The sequence below is a fragment of the Delphinapterus leucas genome, unplaced genomic scaffold (genome assembly GCF_059928025.1).
Source record: "Delphinapterus leucas isolate spDelLeu-1000000601 "Yukka" unplaced genomic scaffold, BTC_Dleu_Yukka2 spDelLeu_asBTCV2_sq25, whole genome shotgun sequence".
Classification (NCBI taxonomy): domain Eukaryota; kingdom Metazoa; phylum Chordata; class Mammalia; order Artiodactyla; family Monodontidae; genus Delphinapterus; species Delphinapterus leucas.
Window position 1 is genome coordinate 8,466,327 of NW_028322234.1, and position 25,745 is coordinate 8,492,071.

Sequence of the window (25,745 nt, forward strand, 5' to 3'; positions counted from 1 at the left end):
CAGTGGCTTCTCTTGCTGTGGAGCATGGGCTCTAGGTGTGCAGGCTTCAGTAGCTATGTCTCGCAGGCTCAGTAGTTGTGGCGCACGGGCTCAGTAGTTGTGGCGTGCGGGCTCTAGAGCGCAGGCTCAGTAGTTGTGGCACACGGGCTTAGTTGCTCCGCGGCATGTGGGATCTTCCCGGACCAGGGCTCGAACCCGTGTCCCCTGCCTCGGCAGATGCATTCTTAACCACTGTGTCACCAGGGAAGTCCCATTCACCTTCCTCATTCTTGAACTTTCCTTAACAGGCTGAACCCTCCTGCCTGCACCCTCTACCCCTTCCGACCCCACAAGGCCCAAGACCCTGCTCCTCACCCACCCATCCCGTTCCCCCCTCCCCCGCCTCAGCTATTACCTCCCATGTGCTCCAAGGATCTGCCACAGAGGACAGTGCTGGGCAAACAAATCAAGAGAATGCCTTCAAGGGCTGCCTCATCATGTGACACAGGGACACTGAGAGGCCAGCGTTGCTCCATCCACCCTCAGTCTGAAAGCAACTGGGACAAGGACACTGGCCTCAGGGGGACACATTCTGCCCTTGCATGGACACCCATAGGCCTATGGTCCCAGAAGGAGAACATGAGTGGTGAAGGGAGGGGTCCACTCGCAGGACTGGGAGGTGACAGGCTGGGGCCCAGTGTGGGACTGGGAGCCAAAGGGCAGCTCAGGGCCAAGGAGATGGCTCCCAGCTGGGGTGACCTCAGCCCCTGAGACCTGCTCTCTGGAAGAGCATCTGTGCCTGTCCAGGGCAGGGGCCCACGGCACAGGTGGGTGTCCACACCACAACCCCAACCTTCCTGCTTACTATGTGGGGTTGACAGGACACCATGTCACAGTCCACGGAACCCTCACCCCGATTCACTCTCACACGCTCACCCCTACTGTGCTCGAGGTGCTGAGCCCTGGGCAAGGGCAGAGCCGGACAGGTCTGGCTACTTGGTGGTGTCAGAGCATTTACTCTGCTCAGGTGCTCATTATGGGCTGTGGGGTTGCCACAGTGATGGGATGCGCACTGCCTGGCACCGGGAGGCATCCATTCCCTGAACCTTTAAGAGGGGCTGGGGGTAAACGGGTGGGGGGTCAACCCCGAAGGAAACAGGTGGACTGTGTATGGCCCTGCCCACTCCCGCATGGCCTTGTCACACCTGCACCTGCGCAGCCTCTTCAGGACAACCCTGCGCGGGGGTGAGGCCCCTGTGGCTGTCGGTGGGAGGCCGAGAGGCCCCAGGGACTGCGAGAGGGATGATGCCCTCTGATCCTGGCTGGCCTGGCACCTTGCCCCGAACCCTGAGAAAGTTCCTGAGGGCACATCCCGAGACAGCTGAGATCCATGGCTCATTTTCTTCCCAGATCTTCACTCTGGCCCAGCTCGCACGGGCCAAGGGGGCAGCCAGGATGGTGAGGCCATGGCATGAACGTGTTGAAGGGTCTGAGTCCAGTGGGGCTGTACCTTCAGACCGTCAGGGCCTCGTCTGCCCACCCTTGCCTTCTCCTGATGGGTACAGACACCATCGGGGAGGGAGGGCTCCTTCCCACTAGGCAAAGCCCTCAGCAGTCATCGAGTCCTGTGAGGCGTGAAGGTCTTTGCCAAGTGGGGCGCCACAGAGCTGGACTCCCTGAGGTGGCTCTGCCAGCCCACATTCATCCCCATGATGGACTGAGACACGGTCGAGATAGCCGGTTCCGAGGACCCGCCACCCACCTGGGCTCCACGTCAGCCCTATCACAGAGTCTGGGAGCCCACAGGTGTCCTTGGGATTGTGCTGGAGACTCACCTGGCCCAGAAGGCTGCCTTCCCCAGGGGCGGGCCGGAGGGAGGCCAGCGTCTGCAGGGTGATAAGTGTGTCGCTGGTGCTGGTCCTCGGAAAGGGACCAGAGGACCAGGAGGTCCTGGAGGGGTGGGAGGGGTCAGGACCAGTGGGACCTACCAGACCCCCGGCCAGGAAGAGGCTGCGGAGGTGACTCCTACGGCTCCCTGCCCCTCCAGCAGCCCTGCGTGGGTGGGGAAACCAGACTTTTGGTAGGAACTTTCTGTCCCCACAGCATCTGCCCAGCCTGCCGGGATGTGTTGACTTCACCGGGGTAATCACTAATGGGAACAGAAACCTCACAGTGTAAATAGAGAAAAGAGGCATACGCAGGGACCAGTCTGCTTCCCCAGATGCAGCTCAGTGGGCCCGGCCACATGGGAGCGACTGACCCTGGGCTGGGCAGCCTTACTGACTGGAGCTGGGCCTCAAAGGGCAGCTGGCCTGGCTGCCCGGGCCCCTGACATCGGTGATGTCCTCTGCCATCTTACCTGTGTAAATGGTAGCCCCTTCTTGAAACTTCCCCATGTTCTTTTTATACCGGATTCTTTTGTTGCCGAACCAGTTGGAGACCTGTGGACAGGCAGAGATGGAAGTCACTGGAAAAAACTGACCTAGCGATGAGACGCGATGTGGACAGACAGCCGGGGGGGAACATCACTGAGTGACACCGCGTGGCCCTGGGGCTGGGTGAGAGGCCGGGACTGAGAAGGTGGCGCTAATGAACTGTGGGCCCAGGGAAACGTCTGCAGTGTGTTGGTGACATCCTGGACCTGGTGTGGCTTACAGGAGAGGGGAGAGCTGGAAGGAAAACAGGCATCTGTGTGACACACTCAGAGAGACGAGTGTCTGCTCACTGCGGCGGCAGGCAACAGACTGAATACTGATGTGGGAGACGCATCAGTAACCACATTTCCGGGAATGCAATTTAAGCAAAGAACACAGTCGAATCCAAAACTTATCAAAGGATAAGGACCACTTGACAGGGCAGGGGAAGGAGCTGAGCACTGAGCTGAGGGCCTGTTTTTAGTCCCCAAAGCCAGTTAGGAGGGAGCTGCAGTCACATGCATCCTGTAAGCAAGGGGCCGGCCCAGGGCCTAGAGGTCTGAGCCCAGCTCTGACTCCAAACCTGCACCGAGACCTCCAGGGCAGGGCTTCTCCCTGTGGGTCACTCTCTGGGGGGCGTCCTGGGCACTGAGGGTGCTGAGCAGCACCCCTGGCCTCCACCCACCAGATGCCAGTAGTGTCCTCCCCTCCCCCCCGAGAGTTGTGATAATGAAAATGTCCCCTGGGGGCAGAATCGTCTGGGTGAGACCCTGGGCAGTGCCTTCCTAAGAGCATGGAGACATATCCCAATGTAAGGCACCAGGCCCTGCAGTGAAAGGTATGTATTTTAATGAACAGAAATAAACAGTTAAGTTACGTGGCAGTACTGTGGATGGAGGACTTTTCTCCTCTAAAAACCTGTTTCTTTCTTTTTTTTTTTTTGTGGTATGCGGGCCTCTCACTGTTGTGGCCTCTCCCGTTGCGGAGCACAGGCTCCGGACGCGCAGGCTCAACGGCCACGGCTCACGGGCCCAGCCGCTCCGCGGCATGCGGGATCCTCCCGGACCAGGGCACGAACCCGTGTCCCCTGCATCAGCAGGCGGACTCTCATCCACTGCGCCACCAGGGAAGCCCAAAACCTGGACTAAGTTTGCAGAAGAATGGCAGTGAGCAGTTTTCCATGTTGAATTCAACTGGCATTTTAGAGGGACAAAGAGCAAACTTCCCGTGTGGGTGACGGAGGGCGGCTGCCGGGGAGCTGGTCCGGGCCAGGGTCCACCCTCTCCACGGGGTGTGTCCCGACACCTCGTACAGGAGTGGGATGCCCTCTCCGCCAGCTGTAGCTCGGAGCCACCGGCCACTCCCTGCCCAGTCACTCTGGTCCCTTTGGCTCACACAGCTGCAGCCTCCTGCGTTTCTGCCCATCGCCCTGTCCATGGGCTCAGCTCTCCCGCCCTTTCCCCCTCGGGCCTCCTCACCCTGGAGTTGCAGCTGATCCTGTCCTGAAAACGTCTGTTGCCTCATCTGCAACACCCTTTGCCCTAATGGTGCTCTCCCTCCCCCGCTACTTCCTCCTTAGGCGAACCGCACAGCCTACACGACATCTGTGTCCCAAATTCCGAGCCCTTCCTCAGCTGTCAGACATTCCCAGCTGGAGGACCTGCCCGAGTGGGGAGGGGCTCCCAGCACAGAATTCTGCTGCTGGTGGGCGGGGTCTCAGGGCCCGCCCACAGAGCAGGAGTCACTGGAATGTGGCCGGTGCTTTTCAAACTTTTGTTTGCAACGAACCCTCTCCTGAGATAAAGTTGAGACCCAAGACCCATGTGCTCTCGGGGGGTGCCAGGGCTTGAAGTGAATCTGGCCGTTTTCAGACAACTGCTCACGGTGACAAACAAGCTGCCGTGCCTCCCACTTCTTTCGGGCCTCGAAGCCCCAGAGGTGCAGCCCTCACTTCAGCTCCAGCCAAGGTGCTGAGGACACCGCAGCAGTTCCAGGGTGAGTGAGGTCTCATGTGACCGGGACACCTGTGAGGCTTTGCTGCCTGTGTGACCCTGCGGGGTTCCTGAGTGCTCTTGTCCCCAAGTCGCTTCTGGACTGGGCAGGGACCAGAGCAGAGGGTGGTGACGGAGGGCACAGGCTGACTCGGCTGGAAACTCAGCCCCTCCAACTGCACAGTGGGAGCAGCTCTCCCTGCAGCCGGGGGCGGGGTGCCGTGCCCTGACCCCCACGCTGCCCCACGGGCGTGGCCTGGTCCTGCCTCTTGCTTGTGGGCTGCCTGCACTTACCATTCTCACTTTAAAGCCTTTGGAAATATTTCTTGGGTTCTCATCTTAGCCCCGCCACCTTACCCCAATTCCAGTGAGGACAGTGGTGGTCCCGACTACCAAGGTTGCCTAAGGTTGTCCAGGTCCCTTCTCTGATCTGCACCACCATTCCCCCTCTGGAGCCAGATGTCGTCTGTCTTGTACCCCCAGACACACACACTGGACTGTTTGAGAAACAAGAAGGCAATGCGCGCCTGAATTTATCCCAGGATAACTGAATCGGTACTTAAGCACAAGAGCTGGTCTATCACTTCAAGTCCTAATTTTCCTCCAAGTTCTTCTTCTTCTCCCAAGCTCATACCCCACCCCTCTTGCGCAACACAGCACATCCCTCTGTTAGGAGAATATTAAATCCTAACGACTACAATCCACTGAGTACCTCATGATACACTCTGTGGTGTCGCCTCTGGGACCGCACACTCCACACCAGTCGCCTCAGCGAGTCCCCACACCTGGTGGGTGTGGCTTCCCGCCTGAGGCCCACGTTCATAGCCCAGACCCGGGACCTAAGCCCAGTCAGGCCGACTGGGAGCCTGCATACCCGGCTCCCGCCCCACACATTTCACCAACTTCCCTGGGTGTCCTCCTCACTGGGCTGAACTTTCCCTCCCTTCTGGGTTCAGGGAGGTGTGGCAGGAAAGGACTGTCACCTGGGAGACGGTGATGCCACCCTTCCTGGCCAGCTCTTCTTTGGTTTCTTCACTGGGGTAAGGGTTGCTCACATGGGAATAAAAATATTCATTCAGCACTTCCGTGGCTTGCTTGCCGAAGTTCTGCGGCTTACGCCTGTGAAGACAGACAGCCTCAGCTGGGGATCGTACATGGGGCCTCGTCCTCGTCTCTGATTCCCTACAGTTGTAACAGCAGCAGCCAGCACTTCAGTCGCCTTCCAAGAGGCTGTGTGAGGGCTACGCCTGCAGCTGTGGCCACAGCCCCTGCACAGGCTTGGAGGCCCCCAGAACTGAGACCCAAGCCAGCACTGACTTAGGTTCCTCTTCCTAAGAGCTGACCCTGGCGTCACAGGCCGGGGGTAGGTAGGGCCTGACCTGGCATCGAGGAACCTCGAGCACAGGGTCATCACGCTCTCGCAGGTGCTCTCCTTCAGCTGTATCGGGACGCTGTTGAACTTGCCGTGGAGGATGCCCACCATGTGCTCGATCTCCTTGGGCGAGACAGGCCTTATCCTGCTCTGCTCCTGGAGAAGGCTGGTGACATGCGTGGGGTGGGGAGACAAATGCCAGCCGGTGACTACCCGGCAGGCTGTCCCGGGGGCTCCATGTGGGACCAGCCACCTGCCCCCCGAGGCTCCCACACAGGCTGGCTACGGAGAAGTGAGGGCAAAAGGCTTCTGGTAAAATCGGCCACCTTTGCTGTGAGACCAAGTGTGTGGACCCCCTGCTCTGGGCCACCAAAGGCAGGCAGTTAGCGCTCCACGTTTCGCTTTGACAAATGCGCATTCACATGACAGAAACTCTTCCATGCAGAAAGATCCCCTGTTCCTATTTCTCTAGCTCAGAGTGGTAAATCTGTCGGATCTGGGACAGCTTGGCCCTGTAGTCAGAGCGCTCAGGGCCATTGTCATTTGGACAGCCACCTGGTGTTGCTGTGCCGGCCGCCGCCTGGGCTCCTCTTCGGTGCTTCTCCGGCCTGCACATGCCCTCGGCCAGCAGCATGTTATCCAGCTTTTGGAGCTGAGCGTCGGGGGGACCCTCTTCCGGAATGCCACGAATGTTCAACCCTGGGTAAGAGAGGAGACACTGAATCAGTGTCTGTTGTCGGAATAAAAACAACCACGACAGAGTGTTAGCACTGTCTTCGTGTCTGAACACTTTTCACGGAACCCTTGAGGGGAAAGAAAGGCTTCATCTGATAACAGACATTGAGTAACCCCCGTGACGCTGGTCCAGGTGCCGTGCTTAGAAGCCCAGCCCGGGTGGCGGGAATGCAGGGGGCACACCGATCACAGCTCACAGCCCACAGTTGGGTGTGTGTGGGGGCCTGCAGGGCAGGGGCGGGGTGGCACTGGGTGCTGGAAAGCCTGAAGCCCTGAACCTTGTCTTCAGATGGGAGAGGAAGCACGTTCCAGACACACACACTAGCACAGGCAGGGATACGAAGGCTAGTGGCCGCCTGGCTTCAGGCAAGGCCGTGCTGCTCTGCGTCTGAAACGGAGCCCCCCCCAACCGAGTTCCCTTACTGAGTTTGACTAGTTTCTCTATCTAAAACTTTATTCCCTTTCTTGTCCCCTTTGACCTCAGTCCTGTGCTAACTGAACACTAATCAATCAGTCAGATGACTAAAATTGCTGTTGTTGATAACATCGTTAACGTGCCAAAATTGCTATTATAGATATCGTCATTAATGTACAAACTCAGGTTATGTCTCCAGGGCAAGGTGAGCTAACAGACCCCTAAGCCACGGACCCACCTGGTCAGCGACTCATAAACCAGAGACGTCCTGACTCCCGAAACTACGATTACGAAATGTCACAAGATGATGATTAATTCCAGCCTCTCTGTTCTTCCCCTTAAAAAAAAACAAACCAAAAAACCCTCACTCAAAGACCAAGGTGGAGTAGATCTGAGGCTTGTCTCCCACTCCCTTGCTTGGCACCCTGCAATAAACACTGTACTTTCCTTCACCACCACCCGGTGTCAGGAGAGTGACTTTGCTTTTCAGAAGACTGAACTTTGGTTTGGTAACACATCTGTTAGGTCTGTTTGTGTTTCCTGTGTGTGTGTTGGGGGGGAGGGTTGTTGCTATAAAGTAAAGAGGAAAAGACTGATCCAGAGGTGCCAGAGAAGATGAACTAACCCACCGAGAGATCTTTTTTAAAAAATACATTTATATATTTATTTATTTATTTATGGCTGCATTGGGTCTTCGTTGCTGTGCGCAGGCTTTCTCTGGTTGTGGCCAGTGGGGGCTACTCTTCGTTGCAGTGTGCGGTCTTCTCATTGCGGTGGCTTCTCTTGTTGCGGAGCATGGGCTCTAGGCGTGTGGGCTTCAGTAGTTGTGGCTTGCAGGCTCTAGAGCGCAGGCTCAGTAGTTGTGGCGCACGGGCTTAGTTGCTCCGCAGCCTGTGGGATCTTCCCGGACCAGGGCTTGAACCCCTGTCCACTGCATCGGCAGGCGTATTCTTAACCTCTGTGACACCAGGGAAGTCCCCCACGGAGAGACTTTAAGCAGAGAAACAAGATGATTGGCTTTACAACATGGAGAAGCCACCGCAGCTGGACTGAGAGGGTGACATGCTCGAGGGCAGGACTGGACGGGCAGTGGACGGGCAGGGGAGGCAGTGGGGGGGAGCTGTTGCTGTCCGAGGGGATGCAGGTCAGCTACAGGGCAGCCAGAGGGCGAGGCCCCAGAGTCTGTGACCACCAGATGTGGGCGTGAGAGAAAGGAAGAGGCTGTGACCATTCCCACATTCGCCCAGGAAGGTGCCATTTTTTCCCAAGTACAGCACACAAAGCAGCAGGCAGGCATGTGAAAAAAATGGCATCAGCCTGGTCCCTGATCCAGCTGAGCATGAACGTCCAGGTGGCTGCGAGGCAGCTGCTTCCTGGGAGCTGGGGCTGAGCTGACCAGTTTGGGTGGGAAACAGGTATTCATGAGTCATCGGCGTGTGGTGTGTGGGAAATCCGTACATATCCACCTGTACCTGCAGCTACACCTATGAGAAGGCCGTGCCCCTGAATACTAGAAAACCAGCATTTCAAGAACAGGCAAAGGAGGAGATGGAAAGAGTTTTCGGGTAGGTGGAGGAAAAACCAGAAGTAGTCACAGAGGGGTAAAAACATGGGCTTGGTCATTAGGCGAACGCTGTTAACCCTGAAAAAGCAGGGTAAGGTGGGGTACAGCCTGACTAGCAAGGTCCGGAGGAGCATGGGAGACAGGCAGTACAGGGAAGAGGCTGCTGCAGGGGTTACAGAGCGAGCTCGGGTCTGAGGAGGGTGGTCTTGCAGGACCTGTGTCTTCTTTGCTTTTTCAGTGACAGAAGAAACATCTGTGGCTACAGAGGAAAGAAGATTGGGGGGTGGTTCCTGATGGAAGGCAGGGAACGGAGAAGGAGGTAATGATACAGGATATCCATCTAGCTCTGACTTTCTGGAAAAACAAAGTTTAAAGTGTTTTCTTGGAAACAGGCTCTCAATACTATCAGCTACTAACTGACTCAAGTGCTCAAATAAAAATTGAGTTTAGGGAATTCCCTGGTGGTCCAGTGGTTAGGGCTCAGCGCTTTCACTGCTGTGGCCTGGGTTCAATCCCTGGTCGGGGAACTAAGATCCTGCAAGCTACGTGGTGCAGCCAAAAAAAAAAAAATTGAGTTTAATCCTATCATATGGATATTTACTCATTAATCACGTGCCCCTTTCTTGTTCCCTATGTAACAGGTTAACCTTTTCTGTCAAAAACTCACCAGTGAAAATTGAAGGCGCTCAAGAGAGATCCTTGCAGGAATTTTCTTCACATGCAGGGAGCTTTACCTCCTTACGTTTGGGGACCCTCAACTCACCCAAAGGAACCCCTGCCACTTAACTCATTCCCACTGGGTTATAATGTGGCTTTTTCTGAAAGAACTAAAGGAAAAGTGCCCCTTTTATCAGTTGCTGGCCTTCCAGTTCAGAGACCCAATTCTCTAACAACCTTACTTGGTCTTCAAGAAGCACCAGATGTAAACGCTGGGCACCCCTGGACAGAGCTGACCTGTGCTGCCTGACCCCCATAAAGGCCCACACCCTCCTAGCCACTCCTAACCCAGAGTAGATAATGGACGTCCTCCTCCTCAGGCCCTCTGTTTGCAAATCCTATTGATTCAAACTCCATGATCAACCCACCATCCATCCCCTCCCTTAATGCCACTGCTGGAACCCTGCTGCGCTGACCCCTCTCCTGCCCTCCATGACCTGTGAGGAAACGCCTCCCCTCTGATCCACTGTGCACACCGGTAAGCCAACCACCTTCAAACACTGTGCTCATCATGCCAGTCTTTTGTTCAAAGACTTCAACCAGGGCCTGCACCCACCTAAATTAAAGCCTAGACTCTGACACCTCATACTCAGGGTCTTTCGTGACAGCCTTCCAAACCCACCTTCATGAACCTTCCCTCTGCTGGGCCCTTCATGGCCCTTTGCAGCACAGCAGATGCTCTGCGACCGTCTCAGGCTTACTCAGCAGCTCGTCCCTGAGCACCCGTGGTTGCGGCTGGGGCTCAGGAGTGACTTGAGAGGGACACACAGCACCCCGTCCTGCCCCAGAGGGCCCCCAGCACACCCTGACTCCCGGGCTGGAGAGGCCACCTCCACAGCTTCCATCACAGCTTCCGTCATTACAATTAGGGGCAGGAGTGGTCCAGGCTGGACATGCGGTGGTGGGGGCATGTGCACACCTGTGTGTGTTCATGCGTGTGTGACTCTGGGCTGCTCAGGGGTGCGTGGCAGTCTTTCATTCTTTTTTCTTGGCCGTGCCACATGGCTTGTGGGATCTCAGTTCCCCGACCAGGGATTGAACCCGGGTCACAGCAGTGAAAGCGCCGAATCCTAACCACTAGACCACTAGGGAACTCCCCTTTCGTTCTTTTATTTATCCAACAGTAAGCATCTGAGAGTCTATCACAAGCCACGTACCCAACCAGGTGCTGGAGATTTTAAAAAATACACCAAAAAACCACGGGACTTACTGTCCTCAAACGAAAGCTCTCAAATTACAAAGAGAACACCATTTTCTCATGTCTCTTTACGGGGTATGTGCTGGTGTGGCCTTTCTTGGAGGGGAGGTTTGAAATGCCGATTAACACAGAAAAAGCACATATCCTTTGATCTTGATCAGAACTCTCTTCTGCGAATTTACCCTACAGGAACACTGACCCCTGTAGATGCTGTACTTACAGGATACTCATGACCACCCCGTAACTGTGAAAAACCAAAACCGCCCAAATGCCCATGAATAAGGAGACAATATGCCTGTCATACCCCAGGCCCTGTGGTGTTAACAGTGCGTATGTTATGACCAGCATTCATGAGCTACAAGCTTTGCTTCTTTAAAGCTGTATATTTTAGCGAATGTATGTGTATGAGGAGAAGCAAAACTTAAAAAAAGTTACCCTGTGCCTTAGTCACCAGGACCGGTCCCAGCTGTGGACACGGCCATGCCGAGCGCCTTTGCCTTCTGTCAGCGAGTGGCCCCTTGCATGCGGCCCTGCCTCTCCCTCAGCACCGCGCATCTGTCTCCCAGCACACTGTCCCTGCCTGATTATGGTCATTAGACACTCGTTACCGTTAATTACAACAAGCTCATTTCTGGTCCCAGGGGTGCTCCTCAGCTCCCCCAGAGCCCTCGACTGGCAGGTGGGAGGCTTTGGAGACCAGCAGCTCAGCTCAGGGACACTGTCAGTTGGAGACACTCAGATGAGGTGGTGGGATCTAAAACAGAGGCACTTCCACCCAACCACCAAATTTCCTTATGTTCCCAATTTACTGTGGGTAAAAAACTCCAGTAAACCAAACAAGGAAGTAAAATAAAATTATGAATATCAACACATTATGTTTTTTCTAAGAAACAATATGGAACTGCTATGGACTGAATTGTGTCCCCCCAAATTCACATGTGGAACCCTCAATGTCTATGTGGAATAGGGCCTGTGAGGATGCAATTAAAGTCCAATGAGGGGCTTCCCTGGTGGCTCAGTGGTTAAGAATCCGCCTGCCAATGCAGGGGACACGGGCTCGATCCCAGGCCTGGTAAGATCCCACATGCCATGGAGTAACTAAGCCCGTGCACCACAACTGCTGAGCCTGCTCTCTAGAGCCCGCGAGCTGCAACTACTGAAGCCTGCATGCCTAGACCCCATGTACCGCAACGAGAGAAGCCACCGCAATGAGAAGCTCACGCACCGCAAGGAAGAGTAGCCCCTGCTCGCTGCAACGAGAGAGAGCCTGCGCACAGCAACAAAGACCCAACACAGCCAAAAAAAAAAAAAAAAGTTCAGTGAGGTCATAGGGGTGGGGCCCTAATCCATAAGACTGTGGCCTTCTAAGCAGAGGAAGAGAGACCTCTTCCTTATTCCATTCCCCTTGTGAGGACACAGCGAGAAGTCATCTGTCTGGAAGCCAGGAAAAGAGCCCTTACTGGGAACTGAACCAGCCCCAGAAAATAGTAAACCAATGAGCAGCTGTGTTCCAATAAAACTTTATTTACCAACACTGTGATCTGCAACCCTGCTCCACAGTATGCATGTCACAGAGCCTAACATGGGTCTGAGGAAGAACCTACATGCATGCAGGTCCGGGTAGGTCAGCACACCTCCGAATCACTGCCTTCAGGTTCCCCCCCTTCCTTGGAATCCCCTCTGGATCCTGCCCCTTCTCTTGACAGTTTTCCTTCTGTGGGTGCAGTATGAAGGATGAGATTTTTGCTTGTTTTGTTCAGTCCTAATCTAGATCAGGACTCCTTGAAAGGTAGTGTCTGGTTTGCCCTCCGTCTATGGAAAGGCCAACACAGACAGAGAGGTTGCACATAGAAACCTTTATAGCAATGTGACAGAGTAATTTCATGTCTGTTGAATCTAATGAGACTTTTGGGCTTTTTATTTGGCTGCTCTCTGTCTTAGTTGCGGCATGCGGGCTTTTAGTTGTGGCATGAGGGCTCTTAGCTGTGGCATGTGAGATCTAGTTCCCTGACCAGGGATCGAACCTGGGCTCCCTGCGTTGGGAGCACAGAGTTTTAACCACTGGACCACCAGGCAAGTCCTGGGCTTATTCTTTTGTATGCTTGCTTCATTTTTCCTTTCCATGTCCTAGTTCATCTTGCTTGTATTTCGCACTGGTACTGGGCGGTGGTGAGCCAAAACCCTGTGGCCTGAGCAGACTGTGGCTGGGTCACTGCCGGAGGCTGTGGGTATGTCCTGGAGATGCCCAGGCCCCAGGTGTGAGCTCTGGGTGTGGGACAGTCCAGAAGTGACCCTCCTGACACATTTGTAGGATGCCTGCCTCCCTGTGCATCACTACAGTCATCAGTCGTGGGACGGAGACAGAGCTGCCACCTGGAAAGAGCCTGTGAGGGTGTCCTGAGTTCCAGAGATGAGATGCTGAGGGAAAGCCCTGTGCACAGGAAAAAGGCTCACTGCAGGCGCTCCCATCGAGTGGACACAGAGATGCTAAGTGAGGAGGAAGGGGCCAGGACCGGGTTGTAAAGGAAGAGCAATCCATTCTCATGGGAAGATCTATTTAGTGAGGAAGCAAGGCCCCTGAAACCCCGAGGACGCCAGCTTGGTGGCATCACAAATGTGGCAGGAACCCAGACTGTGGGCGCTTCCCTCACAGAGAAGCAGCCCAGTTTCCCCAGCCCAGGAGTGAACACCTTAGCCGAGGCAACAGCATGGGAACATACCCGCAGAGACCCACCTGCCCGCCCGCCCACCCCACCTCTACCCAGGGCCCTGAGGGCCACATCTGTCTCTCTACGGCTGTGTGGAACAACCCTCTTCCCTAGGGACCGTCGCTGTCTTGTTCACTGCCTTGGCTCTGGTTCCTGGAACGTGCCTGGCCTCACAGAATCATGGCCCAGAAATAGGAACTTGTGCTAAGAAACCTCTCCTCAAAGGCCACCAGGACATTTTATGGACCAGTGCTACCAGGCCCTCAAGGAAGAGAGAGCCCCTTTCTGCAACAAACTGTTTCGGAGAAGAGACACGGAAAAAGCCACCCACTCACCAGACGGAGAGCTCAGGGCAGGACCTCAAGGGGAAGTCACAGCCCAGCACATTCATGACCAGAGCCGAAAGGGCAAAACAAATGACCAGCAACCCGAAGTCAACAGCATCTGTGTGCATGTACATGCACAAACATATGAATCATAACCAAGAAGATTTATCTCTGAACATAGGTGCTTCCAAAATCTGTCAGTAAAAATCATCAACGCCAATGAAAATCAGTGTAAATGAATGTAAATGAAAACCTATCAACGTAAAGCATCACAGTAACCACAAGGAGAAAAACTATAGCTCAAAGGATGCAGAAAGAAACAAACTGAATGGGGCTTCCCTGGTGGCGCAATGGTTGAGAATCTGCCTGCTAATGCAGGGGACATGGGTTCGAGCCCTGGTCTGGGAGGATCCCACATGCCGCGGAGCAGCTAGGCCGTGAGCCACAACTGCTGAGTCTGCACGTCTGGAGCCTGTGCTCCGCAACAAGAGAGGCCGCGATAGTGAGAGGCCCGCGCACCGCGATGAAGAGTGGCCCCCGCTTGCCACAACTAGAGAAAGCCCTCACACAGAAACTAAGACCCAGCACAGCCAAAATAAAAAAAAAAAGAAAAGAAAAGAAACAAACTCATTCAAACAACACCCATTAATGATAAAAACCCTTAGCAAACCGGGAACAGAAAGAACCCTCCTTAACCTGACAAGGGGCATCTCCCTAAACCACACACACTTGGACTTACTGGAAACCCTTTAGAGGCACTGCTTCGAGTGAGACACGGGCAGGCTCTGTCCTGTAGGTGTTGGTCGAGCGGATGGGACCAGATACCGGGAAGGGACAGACGGGCAAGGTAAAGAGGGGAGATGTCACCCACTTGCAGGTTGAAGGGCATTCTTGCGTGACTGGAGTCACGCGGGGATCACCGATGTCACCGACAACTCCCCCCTCCCCCTCCCCCTTGCCCCTAAATTGGCCCCCAGGTGGGGTTGGTGCTGAGCAATGGCATTCTGACCAGCTGGCCACCTGCACTGTCAAGGGCCCTTTAAATGCTTGTTTCCGGGGGGTAACTTGGAACACAGCCTGTTGGTGTGGAGAACTGCCTGCATTTACCTTTGAGACGACGTCCCCCAGGTCAGTTTTTTAAGCAACATTCTAGATTGAAGCCATGTTTTAAGTCACTGGACTTTCTCAGTCCCACAGGACTTTACAAGGAATATCCCTTTAGCAAACTCTCATCGGTTTCTGAAATCACAGCTGACATGCACATTAGATATTCATCAGATGGCGGGAGTATAACACTATGCAAATTCCTATCAATTCTAATTAATCCTTAATTAAAACACATCACAACCTAAGTGCTGAAACCTCAACCAAATATGCAAATTAATTCTCATTTCAATATACTTTTGCATTTGTTAATTTAAGGCCTGCGATTCTGTCATAAACTACTGTATGAACTGCTGATGCTCTGTAAAAACGGCATGCAGTTTGCCTAGGTTTTTTTTTCCTGTGGCAACAGGGCAAAAGGAAAAGACAGCAAAATGCTGTAATAGAAAATGCAGCCAAGTAAAACGTCTAGAAAATTAGTCCACGCTCTCCTGTGAGGCTTTGGGAACATTTAAAAGCAACAGCTAAGAAAAACAGCACTTATGGATGGCTTCTGTCTACATTAAACAATCTTATTTCTCATCCAAAGAAATGCTTTAATTTCAACCGAACAATATCTAGAAGCTTCCGAAGCTGGGCTACCGTCACCCAAAGGTACGACCTTTATTTTGCCGAGTCCTGCACAGGGAGGTGACCAGACCAGCAACACGCACAACCATATCCTACCCATTCCCAGGCTGGAAATCAGACTTTTAGGCCCTCCAAGGCCCTAACTTCCCTAAGAGGGATTGTCCCAGGGACTGATGACAGTTCTAGGTGACAGTAAAAAGGAGCATTTTCTGTTAAGAGAGATCAGTCACTTTCACACCATCACCAAGTTTACTGATAGCTACTGTATGCCAAGCCCATAACAGGGTTGGGACACTCTGCAGGCACGCCTGTGCTTTTGCGGGTAACAGATGCTGCATGAAATTAACACGTAGGATAATTTCAGTGGATGGTTAAGCCCTAAGAAGAAATCTGAATAGGGTAACAGATGCTGCAAGAAAGTGCTGCTTCTCAAGAATCTGTGTGCTAAGGCCTTAAGCTATGGGCCCCCAACTGAAATCCTTCAGTCCTTGATTGGTTTTTGTAACAGCTTTATTGAGAAATAATTCATGCGACATACAACTCACCCATTTCTAGTGAATAACTCAGTGGGTTTCAGTACATTCACCAGGTTGTGCAACTACCACCTAACTTTTTCACTACCTCAAAAAGAGACCCTGTCCCTGTTAGCAGTCACTCCCCACTCCCCACCCCAGCCCCTGGCAACTGCTAATCTCTTTCTCCCTCTTCCGGACATTTCACATAAATGGAACCACACACTATTGTGGACTTTTGTGTCTGGCTTCTTTTATTCAGAATAAAGTTGTTTTTTTTTTTTAATTGAACTATGGCTGATTTACAATGTTTCAGGTATACAGCAAAGTGATTCCGTTGATCTATATCTGTATCTATATCTTTTTCAGATTCTTTTGCGTTATATGTTATTACAAGATATTGAATATGGTTCCCTGTGCTATACAGTAGGGCCTTATTGTTAGCATAAAGTTTTTTTTTCTTTTAAAAATTTTATTTATTTATTTATTTTTGGCTGCGTTGGGTCTTTGTTGCTGCGCATGGGCTTTCTCTAGTTGCGGTGAGTGGGTGGCTACTCTTTGTTGCAGTGCACAGGCTTCTCACTGCCGTGGCTTCTCTTGCTGAGGAGCACGGGCTCTAGGCACGCAGGCTGCAGTAGTTGTGGCACACGGGCTCAGTAGTTGTGGCTCGCAGGTTTAGTTGCTCCGCAGCAGGTGGGATCTTCCCGGACCAGGGCTCGGACCCGCGTCCTCTGCATTGGCAGGCGGATTCTTAACCACTGCACCACCAGGGAAGCCCTAGCATAAAGTTTTTAAGGTTCATCCATGTTGCAGTTTGTGTCAGAAAACTTCATTCCTTTTTATGGCTGAACAACAGGCCGTTGTACAGATGGACCACATCTTGTTTCTCTAGTCATCATCATGGACATTAGATTTTTTTCATAATCCTTGATTTTCTATTTGTCTATACTAATCCACCTGTCTGTCCAATAGAACTTTCCCAATGATGGAATGTTCTAGATCTGCACTAATATGGGAGCCACTAGCTACATGTGGCTACTGATTACTTGAGATGTGGCTAGTGTGGCTGAAGAATGCCTTATTTAATTATACTTGATTTTAATTAATTCAAATGCAAATCACCCCTGTGGGATGGGCCACAGTCAATAGCGGCAGAGGAGCTATGTAGGCTGATCAGAATCGGAGGCTTGATTCATGAGTCACCTGGAGCCTGTGGAGCCGAGAAAGGACACTCCAAGCAACCTGAAAAATAACCCTCCAGCTCTAGGAGATCCGCCGCCTGCGTGGCCACAGCGAAATACCGCACAGGGGTCTCAGCCCCAGGGCCAGCCAAACACAAAAGGGATCTGAATTCTGGAAGAAGTCACACATTGGCCCGAAGGGTAGTCGTTGGACAGACCCAACCAGAAAGCTGACGCTACTGATCAAGATGTTGCAACTGCAACAGACCTGAGTGGCAGAGGAGGAAGGGAAACGGAGGTAAAAAAAAAACGCTGGATTACTTATGCCTGAGAGCTCCCAGCCAGGCCCAGGAACAGTGGTGAGGAAATAGGAGGGCGGTCCTTTGTGTGAGAGTTATTACATCCACTTCCCCCACGGCAGCTGCCCGTGCTCCTTGGCCCGAGAGCAAGGCTGGTGGGGCTGGGACTTCTCGCTCCTCAGAAACAAAGTGAACCCAGGACTGACCAAAGTGAGAGACAGATGCGTACTTGAGGCCAGCAAAGGGGACAGTCACGGCTTGGAGAAGACGGAGCAGGTCCCTCGGTGTGAACTTCCCAGGACGCTTGGCAGCTCTTCAACGGGCTGCCCATCTGCAATCCAAGATCCAAAGGTCTTTACGCAAGTTGGCATTCAAGCGAATTTGGAGGCAAAGCCTGACCCACACCAGTGTGTGCGACCGTTCCTGTTCTGAGGCTAAGTCACTGAACGCAAGGCTCTGCCTCAGTTCTTGTCAACACCACATATGTAAAACCTAAACAATTCTGAGTTCTGTAATGCACCCAGCCCCAAGGGTTTCAGGAAAGGGACTGGGCCAGTATTGGGTCCTCCCAGCTAAATTCAAAGCTCTCTAAAAAGGGTTTATTTGTTCTCCTCAGGACAGCTTCTCCAGATACCAAGAAGGATGGCTGTTTCAAGGGAAGGATTCGGGAGGGGGGTGTACTCCTAGGGTATCCTTGGTCTTCAGAGACTGCGGCAGGCAGGACCACCCAGACACCACACAGAGGAGAGCACAGGTGGAGGGCCTGCGTATCGACCCTGGAAGGTGCACCCGTGTCCTTCCCACAGGCCGGAGGAGGCATCGGAAGGCAATTCCTGGAACTCGTGGGGTAGTGCTTCCAGGAACATTTGACAACATGGTTTACGTGGAGGATGGCTTTCTTTTCAAGATGATACGAATGATAAGCCTTGGGTTCTAAGTCAGGCCCCAGACACTCAGTCTTCCTGAACCCCGTAAGCTGTACAGGATAAAGGATTTCACTTAATAGGTATCAGTCACCAGAAACAGTTCTTCATTCAACAAAAATATAAGGTGTGTACACTGTGTGTCAGGTACCAGGGCAGTCCTAGGACACGGCTCGTCCTAGACCCTGCACTCACCATTGGAGACAGATTGCAGAGGCTAGGAGCCATCATGGGTGCAGTGAGAGCAGCAGATGCACAGACAGTGCCCGGGGCCTGTGGGTGCAGAGTTCCCTCCCTGCAGGGCCTGTGGGTGCAGAGTTCCCTCCCTGAGCCACAAAAGGGTGTGGAGGGGCAGCACGCAGCCTGGCTGTGGGTTACTGGGGTGCAACCCTCTCTCCGGAGCTTCACTCTGCTCATCTGTAAAACAGGAGTGAAGTAACTGTCCCGGGCCACTGGAAGTTTGGGGTAATGATGCCAGGACTCGCGGAGCTCTCTGGCTGTGGCCCACGCTCCATCAATACCTACTGGGCTTTTAAACACTCTGTGCAGGTTTAGTGTTTACCCTAAAGGCCTGTCGCAGACATTAGCTAGAGGGAAATGTGAGAAACGTGGGTTAAATCAAGAAGCCAACGTGTCATCTCCCAGTGTGGGCACCCCAGGAGGCTCAGCCTGCAGGACCGCTCATCGGGCAGAGGCCCATGGGAAGCTGGTGCAGGATCATGACCCTGAATAGTTTTCTTTGGCCCAAGACTTGGTCATTCCTGGTCATGGGGTTGGGGGAAGCTGAGGCAGCACTGAGATCTCATTTACTTTCCTCGTGGTCCATCCTGGAGACTGTAAGGCCTGCGGCCCATGTGCTGGAAACACAGTGCTGCCATGACTGCACTTCCTACTGATATGAAAAGACACCTGGCCACACTGAACTTGACATTTAGGCAGCTCTCGGCAATTGTGATGGCTAGTGCTTTTCAAGGCTGAGTGGTGCTGCCCCATCCCCGTGCTGCCATGCAGCCAAGTGTACCAGGCACCCCGATGTTTGAGCCAATCAGTGGAAAGGAAGCATGATTTTCTAAAGAAATGCCTAGATCTGATGCATGGCCTACGCTCTGAGCCCTACAGCCGCCTTGGGATTCAGCCTGGGTGGAGTCAGAAGCCCTGAGTGTAGCCCTTGCCACCTGGGAGGATGGGACAGGGCAGCGGCGTGGGCTAAAACGGACACCTCAGCCTGTCCTGATGGCAGTAGGTCTCAAGCCTGTCATTTTCTCCTGAAACTGCTGAGTTTGAAGCTGACTGACAGCTGTGTTCACATATGGAGATACAGAATCAGATGAAGCAAAAGGAGAAGTGCCCAGACAGCGCACACCCACAGCTCTCAAGAAGCAGTTTCCCCAACAGTCCCAGCATCATCTCACTAATGGGGAAAAGGTCGTCAAGAACTACAGCTTCCTGAGACAACAGCTGACTAAACTACTTTGAAAAACTGCTTTTCATTACTACTAAATTCCTTACTTTGCATAGCTAAGTTGTCGATAAAAACCTCAAGGGCCCACACACCCAAGGAGCTCTGATGACAGAGCCAACTGCTGAGGGCAGTGGGGACCACCCGCCCCAACCCCCAAGGGCTGTTTCTTTCCCCCTGGCGGCAGGTGGGAGCTGGCAGGGGGACAGCACACCTCAGAGAGAGGCACCAACACGGGAAGATTTTTATGACGGTGATCAACATCATACAATTCAACTGTCCTGAGGAGCATGTGACTGTAGCCAATGTCTCCAGGGGATGGACACACACTGGCGTGTCCCCCGTGGGCAGTTTCTTCCAGCTCACAGGACTCGCGGGTTGTGCTCGTTCAGTTGTAGGAATGCTGCTTATCTGGTTCACACAGGGCACTGAAGGGAGTGCTGCGAGGGGTTAAGGGCAAACTTGCTTAAACCCCCAAAAAGCCCAACCTTGTTTACTAGAAGTCATAATATCTGCTCCCCATAATTTAAATAAGGAACAGACAAGACGGGCCATTAGACATTCAAACACCTGTGAGAGGCACCTGAGCAGGAGCTTAGCGTGGGACCTACAGGGCAAGGGGTCGTCCGCAGAGGGTGACCTGGCTCTGGGCGTTGGAGCCTAAGGGAAGTGAGGAGGGCAGCCAGTGGGAGCTGGTGGGGGACCCGGCTCAGGGGCTGAGGTGGTGAAAAGGGATGCACGTGAGTGGGGGAGGGAACGACTGATTAAATAAGTAAAAGTACTGAGGATGATGGGAGCAGGGTTCTTATTGTCAGAGAAAGGAGAGAGACAATCTCCTTTACCAATCTAGAGAGAGAGAAAAATAGAATGAACCCAGTGGTGCTGAACCAGAATTAAAGACACTGAAATGAGGGAATTCCCTGGCAGTCCAGTGGTTAGGACTCAGCCCTTTCGCTGCCGGCGCCCGGGTTCGATCACTGGTCGGGGAACTAAGATCCCACAAGCTGCCCGATGCAGCCAAAACAAAGAAACAAAAAAAAGATACTGAAATGAGCTCATGGCTTTCAACATATGCAGATACAGTAAAAATAGACATGAATGAGTGTGTGTACACATATATATGCACCGCCCGCAAATACTCCTGAGCTCTGTGCCCTGAGAGTGACCAGAGCAGTACCACCTCAACAGTAACAAGCATACCCAGGACCAAGAACTACTCTAAATGGAGCCAGGGCTCCTGGAGAAATGGCTGATTCCGGCCCGGCAGGAGAGGGGAGAATACGAGCCTGGAACATGTTATGGCAGCAAGGAAGGGAATGCTCAAAGGCTGATGGAGACATGTCAGAAGGACATGAGCCAGCTTCAAGGGTCTCACACTAGCCAACGCTGGGACAATTTGAGCGTCGAAATGAGTGATAATAGTAACTGTGGTAAAATAAGACTCCATGCATTCCATGAATCTATACTGACACAAAATACGAAAATGAATAAAAGGGAAATTGAATGAGGGATAGTCTCAGAGTACCTCCTACAGAATACTTATTACAAAGGGAAAAGGAGCAACTTTAAAAAGGAGAAGTCTGGCAGACACTATCTCACTTGAGTGATCAAAGTTCAAGTCATCAATAGGGGACAGAGCAAATGTGGGCACCACTGAGCAGCCTCTGTGTGAGAAGAGGCGTTGCTTCATTTTGAGGATGTGTAGCAGAAATCTAATCATGAGGAAACACCAGATAAACCCAGATGGAGGGACTTGCCTGTGATCTTCCAGATGGTCAAGGTCATGAAAGTCAAGGAAAGACAGGGGCTTGTCACAGATGAAACAAGACCGAAGAGATGTGATAACTAAACGCAACAAGATTTTGACCTTTTTGTCCTTTTCTATAAAGGATTTTATTGGGACAACTGGCAGAGCCTGAATGAGATCTGCGGATTCCATGGTGGGTGGGGTATCAGTGTTCCCTTCCTGACCGTGACAGTTGTCCTGTGGGTAAAAAGGAGACTGTCCCTGTTTGTTGGAAACGCACTCAAGTGTGCAGGGGTCACGGGGCATCGTGGCAGCAACTTACTCTCTAATAGTTCGGGGAGAAAATGTATTTGCGTGTTCTTGGAACATTTATGTGAATCTGTGATTGTTTCAAAATAAAAAGTTAAACACACACAAACAAACCTATGAGAACAAACATAGACCACTCAAACTACAGTGGCTTTGTAAACCAAATGGGATATAAGCTTTTGGGTTACAGAGTGCATAGAGGGTAAAAGAATTAGCACAGAAATATACCACATGCTGGCTCTTATGAAAAAGGAAAGTGGTGGGAAAGATAACAGATAAAATGTTGACTTCTACCTGGGTTAAGGAGTGACACCATGAAGATCCACAATGAGATATTCCTTTGAAATAATATGATTCCCAAAATCTGCTGTCATCAAACAGAGTCTTTCAAATACAAACAAGTGTAAAAGGATATCATGTCCACTACAATGGGATACCACTTTGCACCCACTAGGATGGCTATTATAAAAACAAAACAAAACAAATGCAGAAAATAACAAGTGTTGAAGAAGATGTGGAGAAATTGGAACCCTTGTGCACTGCTGGTTAGAATGTAAAGTGGTGCAGCTGCAGTGGAAAACAGTCTGGCAGTTCTTAAATATACAATTACCATGTGATCCAGCAATTCCACTCTTGCGTATATACCCCAAACAACTGAAAGCAAGGCCTCAAACAGATATTTGCGCAGATATTAGCATCATTATTCACAATAGCCAAAAGGTGGAAACAACCAAATGTCCCACAATGAACGGATAAACAAAATGTGGTCCATCTATATGATGGAATATTATTCAGCCATAAAAAAGAAGCAAATTCTGACACATGCTACAACATGGGTGAACCTTGAAAACATTATATTAAGTGAAATAAGCCAGTCACAAATGGACAAATATTGTATAATTCCACTTATATGAGGTACTTAGAGCAGTCAAATTCATAAAGACAGAAAGTAGGATGGTGGTTACCAGAGGCCAGGGGAGTGGGGAATGGGGAGTTAGTGTTTAATGGGGAGTTAGTGTTCAGTTTAGGAAGATGAAAAAGTTCTGGAGATGGATGGTGGTGACGGTTGCACAATGATGTAAATGTACTTAATGCCACTGAACTGTACACTTAAAAATGGTAAAGTGGTAAATTTTATGTTATGTATGTTTTATCACAATAAAAAATGTTCCAACTGTGTGTGTGGGGAAATATCACATCATTACAGCATTTGGGTGAAACGAATGTAGGTTTAAAATTGAATTTCTCTTTCAGTCACCAGATAACTACTGGAGGCTGGCACCACACCCATAGCCTTATATGTAAGAACTCACACAGTCTTCAATAACCGTGGGCTAAGTGTTGTCACTGTCCCCAAGTCACAGAGAAGGACTGGGGACAGAGTAAGTTTCAGTCACATGCTAGGGTCATGGAGCCAGAGGTAAAGTGGAATTCAGACCCTTTCACTGCTCTCTGCCACCGTCCATGTCAAGTACACGTCAATCTTGCACCAAAACCGTGTTCAGAAAGAAACATACTTTTGTACCACATACGTGCTTTCCACAAGCCCCAGCATAACTCAAGTGCTATGCTCCAAAGTGACACACAACATTCAAATAATTGATCTCAAGAGACCAACTCACTCTGGACTTCCCTGGTGGAGCAGTGGTTAAGAATCCGCCTGTCAATGCAGGGAACACGGGTTTGAGCCCTGGTCCGGGAAGATCCCACATGCCGCGGGGCAAGTAAGCCCGTGAGCCACAACTACTGAGCCTGCGCTCTAGAGCCCGTGAGCCACAACTACTGAGCCCACGTGCCACAACTACTGAAGCCCTTGCACCTAGAGCCCGTGCTCCACAACAAGAGAAGCCACCGCAATGAGAAGCCCGCACACTGCAATGAAGAGTAGCCCCCCGCTCGCTGCAACTAGAGAAAGCCCGCCACAGCAACAAAGACCCAATGCAGCCAAAAACAAAAAGAGAGACACCAACTCACTCTAAGAAATCAAGTGACAACCCTTCTCTGATGATTTTGGTTTAAATGATGTCTTCACCATATTTGTGGCTTCTCTTGTAAACCATCTTCAAATTGCTATTAACCTTGACCAAGTGATCAAGGTCAGTGGCCCTATTAGTGATAGGACTTACTGACAGCACATACCTCCGACACAATGCACTGAGAAGGACACAACGTTGCTTCTGTGCGATTCCTGCCACAGATGCACAACCTCAGTCTAATTATGAAGAAACAACGGACGAACCACACTGAGGGACTCTATAAAATAACTGAGCAGGTCTCAGCAAAAGTATGAAAGCCATGGATGATGAGGAACAATGGAGGAAACTTCACAGATTGGTGGTGACTAAGGAGACACGATGACTAAATGCAGTGTGGGATCCTGGACCAGAAAAAGGGCATTTAGGACACAACCTGGGGAAATTCAAATGGGACCTGTTGCTCAGTTACAGAGCATTGTACCAACATCAATTTCCTGGTTTAATCACTGCACTGTGGTTCTGAAGGTGTTGCCATTAGAAGAAGCTGGGAGAAGGGTATACTCTCTGTACTAATTTTTCTTCCTTCTTTTTAAAAAATTAATTAATTAATTGAATAATTTTTGGCCGCGTTGGGTCTTTGTTGCTGCACGTGGGCTTTCTCTAGTTGCGGTGAGTGGGGGCTACTCTTCATTACGGTGCACGGGCTTCTCATTGCAGTGGCTTCTCTTGCTGTGGAGCACGGGCTCTAGGCGCGAGGGCTTCAGTAGTTGTGGCTCACGGGCTCTAGAGCGCAGGCTAGATTTTGATTATGATTCTACTTTCCTAATTCTGTCATCTCAGGTCCTTTTGTACAACAACTGAATGCCACAATGCCTCTGAGGTCTTGCACCTAGAGTGCAGCTGCTCATTACTCACTGGCAACAGTATTTCTCTAGTTACAAACTGCAAAATAAATGAGTGTGATACACCGGAAAGCAGGGCTCTGACAAAGCAGAAACGTACCAGCTGAACCATCGCTGCCAGAGAGGGATGTGACGAGCAAGATGGCCCACGACGCACGTTAGGGCTGAGCCAGGACCAGAGGTGCGAGGTTGTTGTGGTCCTGGTGCCACACAAGAAGTGTCTTCTCAGCGGCCTACCTGCCTTTTCCTTGATCTCACAGAGCACACTGAAGAGAGCAGGCTTCATCTGATGACAATTCAGAGCATGCTTTCTGAAAGAGAGGTGACAGAGGAGCAGGTGAGAAAGAGAAGAGTCATTCTGTGCATGAGAGTAATGATCCTCTACTGAGTCTGCCAGGTCTGTTGAAAAACCCTCTTATGAAAGGACAGAACCATAGCATTTCAAATGATCGAGTTTCAAAATTGTCCACACAGCTAAGAACTGGGTCAACAGGTTTTCCTTCTTCTAATCCACCATTGCTTATTCTATTCATGAAACGTTGAAAGTTTTCTACTGTGGTTATATTGTAGTTGTGTACTTCAAAAAGAACATCAGGATTAATGTTCCTCAAAGTATGTTCTGCTGCTTGAACTTTACTTAATCCTGCTTGATGAGGTTGGAAGAAAAGTCTATTCATATTGGCCAGCTCCACCTTGTCATAGTCAAAGAGTAGCAACTTACCAATGCCACATCTTGTCAGCATTTCAGCAGTCACACTGCCAACTCCACCAACACCTACTATTGCTACAGCAAAGGTACGGATTTTCTCATAGTAGCTTACAATTCCCATTCGTTTCAATGCCATCAGGCGGCGTCTCCACCGCTCCTGTGGGCCTCTCAGCCCAGACTGCATTTTAAAAAGATCACTGTGGCTGCTCTCTGGAGACTGGGCTGGAAGGCAAATATGGAGCCAAGGATACCAATCTGGAGGCTATTACAGCTGGAATAGTCCAGAAATGCTGTTGGCTTAGAGTTATGGTAGTAGACATAAAAAGTAGATAGATCTTTGGTTTGGGGAACAGAATCAACAGGACCTCCTGATAAACCGGTGTAGGGTTTTAGGGAAAGAGGAGGTTCTAGGATAACTACTAGCTTTAGGTCTGAGCAACTGCATGGATGGAAATATCATCAACTTCAACAGGGGAGACTGGAGGGCAGCAGGTTTGGGGGAGGAGGGTCTGGAAAGGAGGGTTGTACTTTGATCAGGTTTCACCTGAGATCCCTATGAGCTATCCAAGAGGAGG

The 25,745-nt window shown here is 51.4% G+C and overlaps 1 protein-coding gene across 1 annotated transcript in view; it reads right to left on the reverse strand.

The window, feature by feature from the left end:
- PBX4 (PBX homeobox 4) overlaps positions 1-25,745 on the reverse strand; it is a 31,774-nt gene extending 6,029 nt beyond the window's left edge. Inside the window, exons 1-3 of the mRNA XM_089905343.1 lie at positions 24,562-25,745; positions 5,097-6,455; positions 2,339-2,420 (exon numbers count right to left, since the gene is read on the reverse strand). Coding sequence (XP_089761469.1) covers positions 2,339-2,420; positions 5,097-5,207 — 193 coding nt within the window. The 5' untranslated portion in view covers positions 5,208-6,455; positions 24,562-25,745. The remainder of the gene's footprint in view (positions 1-2,338; positions 2,421-5,096; positions 6,456-24,561) is intronic.